This window comes from Heloderma suspectum, chromosome 2 (genome assembly GCF_057233095.1).
Source record: "Heloderma suspectum isolate Gila_16-S chromosome 2, 16-S_ref, whole genome shotgun sequence".
Taxonomy (NCBI): Eukaryota; Metazoa; Chordata; class Lepidosauria; order Squamata; family Helodermatidae; genus Heloderma; species Heloderma suspectum.
In genome coordinates, this window is record NC_139459.1 from 161,826,513 (window position 1) to 161,841,536 (window position 15,024).

General features: G+C 44.9%; 1 protein-coding gene across 4 annotated transcripts in view; it reads right to left on the reverse strand.

Annotated features, from left to right (window-relative positions):
• MFAP5 (microfibril associated protein 5) overlaps positions 1 to 15,024 on the reverse strand; it is an 81,023-nt gene that overhangs the window by 9,678 nt on the left and 56,321 nt on the right. For 2 of the 4 annotated variants that reach the window (XM_084835501.1, XM_084835504.1), the window contains exons 3-4: positions 5,973 to 6,035; positions 2,660 to 2,710 (exon numbers count right to left, since the gene is read on the reverse strand). In XM_084835501.1, the coding sequence (XP_084691627.1) occupies positions 2,660 to 2,710; positions 5,973 to 6,035 (114 nt within the window). Of the gene's footprint in view, positions 1 to 2,659; positions 2,711 to 5,972; positions 6,036 to 6,340; positions 6,428 to 15,024 lie in introns of those variants that run through there. The other 2 variants (XM_084835502.1, XM_084835503.1) reach the window with 2 other exon arrangements.

Here is a 15,024-nt window from a genome sequence, read left to right on the forward strand (position 1 = left end):
GGGGGGCGGGGGCAGCCGCAGAGAAGGCCCATTGTAGAAGAAACAGAAAGGAGGGGTGGAGCAAGAGAGGAAGTCACAAGTGGGGTACCCTGGCTCTCAAGACCCACCAGTTCTCATTGTCATTCCCTCTTCCCTGAAATGGAGTTGCTCAGGATCATTAACAGAGAATTCTCAGCACCCTCACCAAACTACAGTTCCCAAGATTGTTTGGGGGAAGCTATGACAGTAGAAGTTGCATAAACGTTTGTAGTGTAAATATGCCCTTTGGGGTGGAGACAAAGCAGCATAATAAAGGCAATGGCATTTTTAATATTGTTTGACTGTATTTACTTACATGTAAACACTCTGTGTGCTGCCCACATTAATAATATTTTGATAGTCATGATGAGCACTTATGGCTGCACTGATTCCAATAATCATTTAAATACATTATAGCAGCTCCAAGGGGATCATCTGAACTGGGGGAACTTGAGGCATGGGGAGAAAGGGTTAGAGCTCCCTTGTGACATGAAATATTTCCTGGGAAGGTGTGCAGACCTCACCAACGTGGGTTCTGTCTACAAAACAGTACAGTTCTGGATTTTTCTCAAAACATACACTGGGTTTATTTACAGTTTATTCACAGAACAGGCTTGGACTATTTTGGGTGAGCAAGGAACCTGTGTGGCACAGGATACACAAGGTCACTGGTGCTGGGTAACCATGGCCAGGAAAACGGAGTGATGAGAAGAGGGAGAGTCGTGGCAACAGTTGCTAGGGGAAATGGGAGGTTGAGAGGAGGCTCGTTTTTTAAAAAGGCAGAAAAGGGATGGGGAAAAGGAGAGAAGAAATGAGAGGAGAGTTTATCTTTCTGAAGAGGGAGTTTAACCATGGCCTCAGCCAATACACAGCACTAGGGACCCATCTGACCATCAAGGGACAGAAGGGCAGCAGGAGCAGGAGGTTTGCTATCCGCAAGACACCGGAGAAGCAGGTGCAGCAGAAAGAGCTAAGAGGCCGTGTGCGCACACAGCAGCTGGGATCGAGGCACACAAGCAGGGACAAGGGGTGATCCAACTGTTAGAGGGAGGGAGGGAGGGAGGGGAATTTAGCATTAGTTATTTGAAACCCAATAAAATGCTGTTTATATCCTCATGTTGGACTAGATCCTTTAATTCGCATCTCAGATCTCCATGTCACTATCCTGTGGCCTCAGCTGCCACATAGGAAAACAGCTCAGTACAAGAACAGCAGCATAAATAACTCGTATGCTCAAATAAAATCAACTCTGTGGGTAAAAGCCAACATAATCCTATTTAGAGTAGACCTATTGAAATTAATAGAACAAGTCCCATTCATTTCAATGGGTCTACTCTAAGTAGGACTTATATTGGAATTGATATTGGTATCAACTGTAGTATCATTTCAACTATCTGGCAGGACTGAGGCTGCATGGAGCGGCTTTGCAGAGGTGCAGGCTAGGTCTTGTTAGATCCTGTGCCTAATGGTCTTACCTGTGGGTTGGGGGATGACACTTCAGACAGTCATGTGTATTATTTCAGTGGTGAAGTGCACAACCATCATTTCTATTTTCTTCCCCCACACCACTACCATCCTGTGCTTTACAAGTGCTACATTTCTGAGATGTTAGAGCAGCTCCCCCAAAATCCCACAAACAAAACCCACTACACCAACCCTGATTAAAAAAAAAAACACCTCTAAGCACGTGCAGTTTCACATTTTAAACTCACTAAATCATAGCACTGTCAAGTCTACAGTGACAAAACACATTTACTTGGGAATAAGCCCCATATTGTTGTAGGAAAGAAAAATATGTTTTTAGAGTACAGATAATTAACTGCTCATCTGAAATGATGTACCTGCCTGGCTGGCTGCTCCCGATGATGAAATGTTGCCGCAGTGACCAACGTCAGCTCCGGTGGGCGCACCATGGCTGTGCTACTCCAGGTGTGGACACTGCCGGTTTCTGGGCAGTCATGTGGGGGGCCCGTGCTGTGGGGTTCTTGCTTTGGTCCCAAGCTCCAGTTGTAGCCACACCACTGCTGCTTTGCAGTGGTTCTGCTCCAACCCGTCAGGTAGGGTCCAGAGAGCAGTGCTGGGACACTCTGGTTCGGCCCCCATGGGATTTGTTCTCTAGGGTTCCAGAGGGTTCCATTCTGTCTCCATGCTTTTTAATATACACATGACATCACTGGGGAAGTCATGCAGGATGATGGAGTTCGTCAGCTACACATTGCCATGTGTCTTTCCATATTGTATAGAGATTCAGGCATGGTTTAGGAAATCTTGATGAACGCAGCTAATTGTCATGGAGACCTTTAATCTCTCTATTGCAGTAAGGGTATATAGAAACATCTCAAAATAAGGGGCATCTGATCACTTCAAAGGGACCAAGCCCTACTTAGTTCTTGAAATGTGAGAAGATCACATTTCACATTGCATGATTTGTGCTTAGATACAAGTCTTGTGCATGCAAAAACACACACACACACGATATACGGGGATCCAACTGAACACCTACTAATATTTCCCTTTGTGTGGATGAGCACACCAAATTCACACACTAGATACAATTTACATCGTGATCCTAAGCATTATTCTGATGTATGTCCACTGAGCTTATTGATAAGTGCTCCCGTTTACCACAGTGGAAATGTACCTGTTGAGTCTTCAGGAACATCTTGAGCAGTGACCACAGGCAACAGCCAATCTAGACAGGAGAAAGAAAATATTGTTTCTGTTCTGTAATTTACGTAAATTAACATAAAGTAGCTGCTACAAATTAGTGATGGCTTCTCCCCCCTCCCATCCCCCAGGTTGCCAAAGAGATACTGTTATTGTAATATGATTCTTTTATGCAGAATGAGCCCCATTCTCTAGCATTCGGTGTAGCTTGGCATCTGATGGTAAACTGCAGAATCCTGATTAATGGGCCGTGAGGGGCAGCATCCACTCCAAGCTCTGGAATGCATCACTGGGTCAAACGACATGTGGCAGAGGAGTCTGTGGTTGGACCTCCTAACATCATCTCCTTTACTTTGACTCAGCTGTGTGTGTGTGTGTGTGTGGCAGGGAGGGGAGGGGGCTGATAGTTTTATCGGGGAAATGGCACTGTGGGAAGGAAGTCACTCTTCTCCCTCCGTGCTGGTTGGGGAAAGAGGTGGAGAGCCAAGGGCCACAGGCTGGTCTGCCATGAGATGCAGTGATGGCCATGACCTTAGCTGAAAGGACTCGACAAATTCATGGAAGAAGGGAGGTCCATCTGCATCTATTTGCCTGGATTGCTAAATGGAGCCTCCATGTATAGCAGCAGTATACGTCTAAGTATCTGTTTCCCCAATCAAAATCACTCTCTGAATCTAATATTAGCACTGCTGAGGGGTGGGGAGGCAGGGTTTTCCCAGTGATGTTTCCCTGTTTCATTTAACAGCCCCCACAGCTGCTTTGAACTTTTGAAGTAAGGGAAAAGACATTGGGTGATCCATTCAATTATTCCTCATCAAATGTAGTTTGGCTCTTAGGCATCTCCCTAGCTACTGGCTGAAGGCTTCAGGGATGCTGCAGTTGCTTTGGACAAGCCTGCCAGAGTGCCTACTTGCTTGCTACCTGCTCAGTCTGCATACTTGTAAATAAAGAGATGTCACAAAACACCAGTTAAGTCTCCAGTCCTCTCTCCTCCAAAAGAAACTGACATGCAAAGCTGCCCTGGAAACCCTGAGGTTTCACAAGACATTTATTGTGCGCTTGTCATTCCCTACTCACAGTTGTTCATGGGTTCTTTAGATGATGTTGTGATCCTCCAGTTTCACTTCTGTTTTTAAACAGCACTTTCAGCGAGTTTTTTTAGAGCAGGAAAAATGCGATATTTAATTGTAAAAGTGAAAGAAACTGCTTTTTTCATTTGTGTATTTGTGCTACTCTACTATATTACAGTTCTATCTAGAGCTTTTCGAAATGAGACTGTTAATCAGCTGTTAATTCCTTGAATCTATTTTCAGTTTCATTGCAGAATTGAGATCCAGGCACTACACCAGGAGCATTTCTTTTCCTGCTTTTTTGCTATATAACCTCTAGGTGGCAATGTGGTATAGGGGAATAGCACAAATACACAAGTTAAAAAGTGGTTTCTTTCACTTTTACAATGTAGAAAAGCCCCTAGAGGTTATGTAGAAGGGAAGCAGGAAAGAGATGCTCTTCATGTAGTGCCGGGACCTCAATTCTGCGACAAAACCGAAAGCTGACACAGTGGATTAACGGTCAATTAACAGCTTCATGTAGAAAAGCTCTCTCTCTCTCTCCTCAAAGAAGTTGTGGGGTGGGGAAGGGTGCTTCCAGATGAGGCTTTTATTGTGCAACTGCCCTGCCTCATTCATGGAATTTTACTGGGAATCCAGACAACATTGTCCTCCATTTGTGTGTTTCCCCACCACTTGTTTTTTCTTTCCATCAAAAATACATTAAAGAGGGAAAGAGGGAATAGCTACACAATCTCTCTTGATTGGTAGCACTAGGAGCCCTCTGTCTGAAAGGACCCAGATGGACACAAAACAACACTTAGTTTATGAAAGTACATAATACAAGATAACTGATTATTCAGGTAGACAAAATATGGAAAAGATTCCTGCAGAGCTGAAGAGGAAGAACAAACATCTACATTAGCTATAAAAGGTAGAGGAAAGTGATGAAGAGGGAGGGGAGAAAGCTGGCAATATGACAAGTAGAAGCAGTCAGCAAATGAAAACACCTGGAGACAATGGCTGCTTCCAGAAGAAGCCTTTATCATGCAACTGCCCAGCCATTTAGGAATTTACAAGGGTGGGGGTTTCCAGTCTTTCACTTATAACTGTCCTTGTTTTCCCACCAGTTCTTCTGTCTTTTTTCTTTCCACAAAAAAATCCATTAAGGAGGGAAAGACGGAATAGCTTCATGGCAGCCTAGTTCACATGACATGAGGGTGGTTAATAAGCTACGATGGCTTGTCAACCACCCCAATACCCATCCTCACCGGGTTTGCAAGTAACAAGAACCTAGAGAGTGCCCCCGCTGTTCATATTCAAAATGGTGGTGGCTGCCGCAATGAGAAATTCCACAAGGAAATTCATCCACAGTAGCTGCTTGTTATGTGTCTTTAGATTGGTAGTGCTAGGAGCTGTCCATCTGGAAGCACACCATGAAATAGGATGCCTGAACTAAAAACGTATATTGGATTTATGTCAGTCTAATTCCCATGACATCCCTCAGTGAATCCTGGGAATCATAGGTTGGTGAGAATTACCTGACCGAGATTCCACAACTGTTCATAGTTCAGGTCCCAAGATTCTATTAGAAGAGAGAACCAATTTAACCCTAAAATCTTGTGCACAATTATGTGCACTGAATTCAGTGAGTCTCACTTCTGAAGATCAGCAGCATGTCTGCAATATAATATAATACTAACACACAGTTCTCGCCTATCCAACCAACAACCATGCTGCATCCTCTAGAGCAGCCTTCCTCAACCTGGAGCCCTCCAGATGTGTTGGACTGCACCTCCCATCTATCCCCAGCCGGTCTTCTATTTATAATTCTCCCATGTTTTCCCACAGTTTCTTCCACTTTTTTTTTTTTATTCCATAGGAAATCTATTAAGGAGGGGAAGATGGAATAACTACATCATGCCTTTTGATTGGTAGCTCTAGGAGCTACCCGTCTGGAGGCACCCAGAGACTTTTCTTTTATTATGCAGCCCCAGCCACATGACTTTGAACTTGAATTTTGTCAATACAGTGCATGCTCTTTGCCAGTTTTGCACCCATGGCAAATGCCCCTATCACCCCAACATGGTTGCACAACTCCTCCTCCTGTCCTCTCTTTCCCTTCCATCTCTTTGGCTTCAACCCCCTTTTAGCACACAGAAATAGATTCTGCATCAGCATATAAAGTGCAGGGAAAATAAGGAAAACCCTGATGTAGCTTCCATGGGGCAGACTCACCACATGGTAGGACAGCAAGAGCTATGAGGCACAGCAGCATCTGAGCTCCACAGGCCGTCATCCCTGCAAAGTGAGAAAGGAAGACAGAAAATAAATGGGAGCTACTTGCACATTTCTTGCACATTTTCCTCTTTCACTGACAGATGCACAGCAACAGTTGCATTCTCCTTGCTCTCCCCACTTTCTATGATCACCAACCTTGTGAGCTCAGCTGCTCCATCTGAAAACTAAATAATTCAAGCTGAACACAACGCTCCCCTTTCTTTCTGATTCCCCCTTTGTATCCACCAAAACAGCTATCCTCCTGTTCTTACCCACCAGCTGGGTTGATTGCTCCCTTATTTAAAAAAAATCCTGCAAAAAGTCACCTTCTAAAAATTATTTTTAGGGACACAACTCATTTCACTCACTGCTGTCCATACACTCTGTTCCTTTCCACTGCAGACGCTGTCTCTTCCCCCTTCAGCTGGTCCCCTAATTTGGTCGGAGTGCATAGCCACTCCCAATCCCAGCAAATGTTCTTCTTTGGCTTGCCTTCAAAATTCAACTCAAGAAAGAAGTAGTAGGATTTGGTGTATTAATGCAAATGGAATGAGGAGAAGGGGGGAAAATTGTCCCATGACCTCATTCCAGAGTTTATTGTAACTCAAGAGAAATCAGCTCCTCCTATTCCCTCTGGATGGGGAATGGCCAGGGATAGAGTCCCACTGTCTGTCTTGCATGTGTGTCTTGTTTCACTCTTCCCTTCAAAGGATGAAGAAGCACTTGTTTTTTTCATATTAATTCTCCCTAAAAGAATATATCTTTTTCCTGACATTTTTTCTCAGTAAACCAGAGCTGGCCTCAAGCAGCTTGCCTCAGGCAGTGGATTTGGAGGAGTAGGGGAAAGGGTACCATCAAAGGGGAGCAAATGATAAATAATTTATTATTATCTTTTTACCACCAAAAGGTTCAGCACTGGGATTTTCTTCCTCAAGCACCAAAATGTTTTGGGTCATCTCTGGCCAGACCTGCCACGATGTGTAGTGAAATGGACACCTCAGATGGCAGTGTTTGGGTGCCATTAAGCTTCTCAGTTTTGGAACCTGTACATTGCCTGGGGCTTGGGGCCCAGGGCAGAGGATGTACATGGAGGAGAAGCCTGAAAATGGCTGATGGTGGAGCCCATGCTCAGGAGCAGAGTCTGAAGGTGCTTCGCATGGAGTCCTCAGAAAATGCTCTGTTCTCTACATGGGCTAGCAGGACCTTTAAAGCCCTAAATGGCTTGGGGCCAGCCTATCTTAGGAATGGCCTTCTCCCACATGAACCTACTGAGAAACTCTGCTCATCTTCTGAAGCTCCTCTTGCTGTCCCATCACTACTAACGGACATCTGGCTCCTGGAAAATGGCTACTAACAAGAAAAACGGCCTTTTCCACCACAGCACCCAGATGATGGCATGGCCTCCACACAGGCAACTGTATCTGGCCCTCCCATTGCCAGTATTAAAGAGGGAACTGAAAACTGTTTGTTCTGGTGGACATTCTTCAGTTTCTTTTTTGTATTTTAAGTAAGCTGACCATATTTCCTTGAGACAAAAACAGGACGGGGTTATGTAATATTCCATATTCATGAAAAAGTAAGACTATAACAAAAGTTTTATTACATGAACATATTGAGCTAACAATTATTCTTCAGTGACAGAACTCATATAAAAATTTAGGTAGACGTAGAGGGGGACTGTATTTCACCACGATCGTACCATGAATATTTCTCCGATGAAGTAATCTTACGCAGCAAATTTCGGTCTTTCAACACCTTATCATAAAACTTCTCACACTCCATGACACAATTTTGTATTACAACTAACATAGCCCTCATTGTCTCAACACTTAATCTAGATTAAGGATTAATCTAGGACTGCAGTGGCCGGACTGCAAAAAATCATAAACATACACCAAAAAGAAAAGAAAAAGGAATGAACACCCCGACTGCTATCACAAGCTGGTATATGCTACTGTCCCACCGGAGAGTTCCGCTGTAATAAAAAAATAGCTAACAGCCTGTTGAACATAAATATGAGTCTGAAAAGTCCGAATCAAACTGAATGTAGGGCAGAAAGAATCTCTCTGGGCGGAACGATGGTAGAAATTACAGCAAGACTCACCCTCCTGGCTCCCACACGCTGAATGGGGCTTAGCGACCGCCTCCTGAAGACCCCGCCACTGCAGACAAGCCAGGGGGTGGCGTCTGATCGTCGCCAGCTCAAGAAGCCTGGCCAGGACTGGAGAAAGTAAGCGGAACTTCCTCTTTCGTCACACTAGTAGTTGTACTGCACGCATTGATTAGCACAGAGCCTTATGATAAACGCGTTCAGTTTTTTACAAAAAAATTAAAAACAGGACAAAATTGACATTTATATTAAAACGATGGGACGGTCGGGAAATATGAAAAAATCAGTACTGTCCCGTTTAAAACGGTGCGCATGGTCAGCCTAATTTTAAGCCCCTTGGGATTTGGAGCTGTTTCCTTTCTGGAGCTGTTTCCTTTTTTCACAAAGTTTTTGCTGTTGATATAGTGCTTCTTTATTGGATTTTATATTGTTTTTTACTGGATTGCTTTCATAAGTTGTTGTAAGCTGCCTTGTGTTTGTTTTGCAGAGAAAGACAGAAAACAAACAAACAAACAAACAACTGTACGGCCCCAGCCAGCTAGCAATATGATCCACATACAATGTCAGGCCACCGCAGGTCAACTGCTGAACACAATCCACTTTATGAATGGGCCACAGCCAGAAAGCAGAAAGTTTCCTGTATTCAGAGCAGATCACTAAAGGAAGCAAGCCAAACCACAGACTACGTGTCTGAGGCAGAAGCAGGGGTTTCCGGAGTCATATCGTAGCTTCTTAGCCACGGGCACTCTGCACTAGCTTTCTGAGGTTCACTTCCTTGGCTGGGCTGGCAGGCAGGCAAGCAAGCTGGCCGTTGGTGTGCCGTGGAAGCCAGGCTGGGCTGGTGGCAGTGGCTGTTCCCTCCTCCATCAGGCTGACCCACTCCCTTCTGCCATCTTCTCACCACCACTCGCCTGTTTCCATGCAAGGTTAATAGGTGCAGGTCTACCTGTGGCCCCAGCCTTCAGTGACTCTGAGCAAGCCAGATTGCTCCGCAGCTGTCGTTTCTGAATACCATTTTCATGCCTGATTTCTGCTCATTGAGCCTCTTAAACAAAGTCTAATCTCTTTAGTATATGTAAGTGGTAAGGTGCCATTGCTGGCTGATATGCTAATGCCTCTCACATAGATTTGGGAATGGGGTTGGTACTGGGGTTTATTGGAGGGATGTGTACCTCAGACATGCCGTTGTTGTCACTGAGAAGTAGCTGCTTCCGGCTGGGGCGGGGTGTGTGTGTCTGCAAACAAAAATGGGCCTTACCATCCAGGACATGAGAGAGGCAAACGTCCTCTTCCAGAACAGGCTGTAGATCTTTTATGATATTCTGGAGAGGTTGGGGTTAAGGGTTCAATTAGAGGTGAGGCAAGAGACATACGATCAGGATCTCCTGTGGAAGGCTTTTGTTGTCTCTTCTTCAAAACAACTACATGGGGCTGCTAATTTGATCAAATGGAGGTAGGGTGTTTTAGCAGGAGCTCCTATGCTGTTTCCTTCACTCAAATCTCTTTCTGAAGCTTACATTAGTCCCATGGAGAGGGGGAAAAGACAGGTGAAGCATCTGTACCTGCCTCTTCCCTCCTGCAGAACGAAGACCAGCATCAAGGGGATGATTTAGATCAGAAAAACAGTATGGAAGGAAATGGTTAACCCCCTTCAAAAGCCACTCCTGCCAGTCAAATTAGCCCCCATGCAGCTGTTTTGAAGGGGGTTTTTTTTGGGGGGGAGATGCTGATCACGGTTCTCCCACATTATATTAGGGTTGGCCCTGAGACATGATTAGTGGTATTCCTTGACTTTTCCTACTTTGTCGGAGCTAGAATACTGCATCTTGGGTACCCATCTGGTTTTGTCAATATGTTATTCACTACCCAGGCAAGTACTATAGTTTGAATGCCTAGTGTCAGTCCTGCACTTATTGGTCTCCATCGGGGCTGGAGCAATGTGGTGATATTATAAGGCTTGGCTGTAGGCTTGGGCAACCTGTGGCCCTTCGGGTACTGTTGGAGTGCAACTCTCACCAGTCCTAGCCAGCCTAGCCCATGGCGAGGGATTACCCATGGGTGCTGAAATCCAACATCTGGAAGGCCACAGGTTGCCCACCCCAGTGTAGACAGGGGATTGTATGGTATACTCAAGACGGTAGCTGGAACACGCAGGCACTTGGGGCAACAACAGCAAGGCCCGGGGTGCTGGGAGCCCGGACAGTTAATGCTCCCCCACTGCCTGTCACCATGTTGCTGGGAAGAGCCAAGATCTGTAGCCTATGAGAACACCTGATGTACCTGGCCCTGGTCGCTAGGTAGCACACTTCTGCGGGTGGGTGGGGGCCTTCCCCAGTAGCCATGGTGGAACCTTGAATGAGCAGCAGCTGGAGCAACAACAGCAGCAGCTACGGCCTAAGGAGGGGGCAACTGATACCATAGTCCTGCCCTGACCCCACTGCTTGCCACTACTGCTGCCAGAAACAGCCAGGAGCCACAAACTATTCCACTGCCCAAGAGGAGGTACTCCAGACCTAGAGACAAAATTGTGTGGTTAAATGTGTGGGGGTGGGGGTGGCATTTTCCCTTGTGGCCACTGTGGAGCTTGCAGCTGGAGCACAGTGCGTTTTCCAGTCACCACTATCTTTTTATAAAACAAACAAACAACTTTATTGTGTGTTAATTTATTGTATACCACTTCGGGGGACTGATGTCAGGCAAAAACGCAGGATGGATATATCTTCATATACATATCTTTTCTGCTACCTTTTGCCAGAAACCAACCGCTATAGTGTGTGTGTATGTGTGTATACATACACACACACACACACACACACACACACACACACTCTCTTACATAAAACCTATAGCACTCAGCTGGTTTCTGGCAAAAAGTGGCAGAAAAGATATGTGTATGAAGACAGGTAGATAGATATCTAGCATTAGGTGATCTTTAGTTGTATTGTGTACCATGTCATTGTGTTCAGAATGTGTATAGAAAGACCTGTTGAATGGAGAGTTCCACCAGGCTTAGACTGATGGTGGCTGGAAATAACGGAGGTCCTCGGGAAATTTCTCAAAGGATTCCTTTCTGCCAGGCCACTCTTGCACCTCACTGTTGTATGAAGAAGAGGTCATCAAAATATCTCAGGTAGAGGAGAGGTGCCAGAACGACACTTCCTCTGTTCCTACATCAGACATAAATGTGTTGGCATAGTCTGGAGCAGTGTTTTTCAGTCAGTGGTACTTTCCAGTATATCAGGTGATACAAGTACCACTGGTTGGAAAGCACTGCTATGAAGCCATACAGGTGCCCATGACAGTACTATTGATCTGAAGATACAAGCTATCTGCAAATCCAAAGTGGTTCTGGGTAAGTAGCACACTGTGCCTCAACAGTGGCTTTGGAGACTTTGGAATCTGCCATTAGATCAAAATGCAGCAGCTAGATTACTCACTGGGACATGGTAAATGCAACACATGCAAGTTCTAGAACTGCAGTATTTGATCCTGGTCCATTTTCAGTTTAGGACCTCAAAGACTTCCACTTGAGCCTACCTCCTCATTTGTTTCTGTACTGGAAGCCCATCTCTGGGTTCCCTCACCATCATTGTGAAGTGTGCGGTGACTAGAGATAGGGCCTCCTTTGTGATAGCACCCTGGCTTTGGAACAATTTCCCAGGGAGGTTTGCCTTGTACTGTTTGTGATTTTTTTGGCATCAGGTGAAAGCCTTTTTATTTTCCCAGGCCTTTTAGATCTGATTTTAATTCTGCTTTTATTTGTTAGGCTGTTGATATGTTGTTGTCATTGTTTAAAAAGAGGTGTTATTTTTGTTTACTGCCTTTATTGTTGTTTTAAATTCTTATTGTAAGCTTCCCTGAGAATTTCTGTATTGAATCTCTATATTTGGTGAGAATCTCTATATGGTGCATCAAGTGCTTCAAATAAATACATAAATAAGCAAATAAATGCATAAATAAGCAGGCATTTTTATTTATTTATTTATTACATTTCTATACTTCCCAATAGCTGAAGCATTCCTAATGGGAAAGAATCACTGGACTATCATTTCCTCAGAAAATCTTGGTATTACAAAAGTAATTAGGAGAGCTGGTGGCTTAGGACCTCAGGATACAGTGGATATAGCTAAGCACCCTCTCCTGTCAGAATGCCCAAGACAAAGGGGAACCCAAGTTTATCCAGTTTGGGGATTTGGGTTAGCAAATAGGAGGTTGAGGTACCTGGGGTGTGTCTATGTAGATTTGTTCCTGAACTTCTCTAGGAAGCTTTTTCAGCAGGTCACATAGTTTCTCCTGATGTTCATCAGCTGGGTGTAATGGCTGGTAGAAAGTGGTATTGGAGTGTGGGATCACAGCTTCATGAATGACATGCCAAAAAGCTAAGGATTTTGCTGGGGTCTCCCTTTTGCTAGTTTTGTGAAAACATTTTGTTTATTATTAAAGTTATGAGGTTTCAAAATCATCATTTTAAATCGGGAATGGTGTAGGGCAATTTAGTCGCTGCATGTCCAGTACACGTCCTGAGGGCAGGGTGAAGTCCTGGCAAATGCGCCTTATGCAGAATCTTTGACGGGGGAGCCTGAATGTCAAAAGTAAAATGGCCATCACCAGACTGAGCAGGCTTGCAGAAGCCACTAGGTGGGGGAAAGGGGCCAGCATGTGCATGTGGGCGTCTCTGTATGTGCATGCATGAGAAAGAGATGCTGGTGTGTGTGTGTGTGTATGTGAAAGAGAGAGAGAGAGAGAGAGAGAGAATGAATTCACACCCACAAAATCATAGCTGTCTCAATTCCCTATGTGTAAAATGTCAGTCTTAGGGTGGCCACTTCCACATCACCAAAAACAAGGAAATGCATCATCAGAAAAGAGAATCAATGAGGACAGAGATTTGCATAAAATGCGAATGTATATGTATAGATGCAAATTTAGAATTGTTATAATTTTAGCAGAAATACAAGCCACAGTGGGGAAGAGTGTGACCAGCAACCTGTACACATTGTTCAGTTGACTAACGTTCAGATACCAGCTGTTCACAGGCAACATCAAGGCTCGGCTCTTCCTTCTGATGGTCCTTTCTCTTTCAGCTGGACAGCCCTTCAAACAGAACAGGGGCAAGCAGAAGGTAGATCTGGTTCTAGTGGTAGATCTCTGCGGGATTTACAGTCAATCAGCAAGGATTTCCAACTCTCAATTGTTTAAAAAATAGTTGCAACAAAATGGCTCCCCCTTCCTCCCCTAAATTATACTACTGAAATGAAGAAAGTTGGGGGTAATCAGAAGTGGATTTATGAGTGGAAGGACTGTGAGCGCCATTCAGTTCTGGTACTCAGAACACATTCCTGGATGTGTTGAAAGAAAGAGAGAAGCGGTCTAGCCTCACCCACCCACCCTTTGCACATTTCTGTTGCCCTCTACTCAGGGAGGGCCATGGTCTGAAGAGGAGCGCCTCCTATGTTCGCAGAGGTGGTCCACACGATTAAGCAGCCTGATTTTCCAGGGTTCTTAATCATATGGAATGCTTCCACGGATACTGGAGGCGCACCTCTTCAGACCACCACCCTACACATGAACAGGGCGACAGATGCAACAATGGAGGGGGGCTGGAGCACACCTCTCTTCACGGGTTCTTTCAGTATGGTAAGTAGAATGCCAGAAGTCTTTTGCCTCTGGCTCTGGTTGGTGATTCTCTGAGTTCTAGCAGATCCTGCAAGCCTGAAGTCTGACCACTCCTGTAATATTTGAATGGGACTGTCCTCTGATGGCCCTTCAAATAGAGGACTCTCCTCTGTAAAATAGGATACGTGGCTATCCTAGTTAATCTTCAATATGCTTTTAAAATCTAAGTTTTAAATTCTGGCAGCGGACACCTTGCAATGATTATGTTAGACTACAGAACATAATTCTGGGGAAGTTTAACCAAAATATGGTCTGCTGTGGTTGAAATTCTAAGCCTTTAAGGCTTTAATCTTCCACACCAGAGGTGGGCAACTGTGGGAGGTTCGGGGGCTACTTCCCCACTCCCATGGGCACAAATTAGGATGATGATGATTGTGCACATGGTGTCCTGAGCTTTCATGTTCTCCCAACTGTAAGAGGAAGAGGTTTGGGACAGAAAGTTCTTAAAGAACTCAAATGTGAAATTGCAGATCTTCTAACAAAAATATGTAACATGTCCCTAGACAGAGGACTGGAGAATGACCAATGTAACATCAATTTTTAAAAAGAAATCCAGGGGGGATTGAGGAAATTACAAGCCAGTTATCTTAATGTCTCTTCCAGATAAATTGGTTGAATGCGTTATTAAAGATAAAATTAGTAGGCATATAGAAGGACAAGCTCTGCTGAAAAAGAATCAACATAGCTTCCGCAAAGGTGAGTCCTCTCTCATTAACCTTTTAGAGTTCTTTGAGAGTGAGAAAAAACATGTGGATAGGGGTGATCCGGTAGACATTGTTTACTTGGACTTCCAAAAGGCTTTTGATAAAGTCCCTCATCAAAGACTCCTGAGAAAATTTAGCAGTCATGGGATTAAGGGACAGGTCCTCTTACGGATCAGTAACTGCTTAAGGGAGCAATCCTATGACCGCTAGACAGCACCTAGATGGCCATAGGATATCTGGTTTTCTGGGAACCAACCTTGGAGTGTGTGCTCCGAGGTCGGTTCCTGGAGAACCAACCTCCACGCACTTCCGCACTGCCTCAGAGTCAGCGCAGAACAGCCCTGTCCCCCGCGCTCGCAAGAGGAGTGCGAAGCAGCCGAAAAGGGGTGCTTCGGGGGGCATTCCGGGGTGGGGAGGGCGGAAATGCCTGTGCAATACATCCAGTGTATCATATGGCAGCCTCCTCCCCTGCTCAGCCCTCCCGCGGCTAGATAGCCGCAATTGGCTGTCTAGCCAAAAA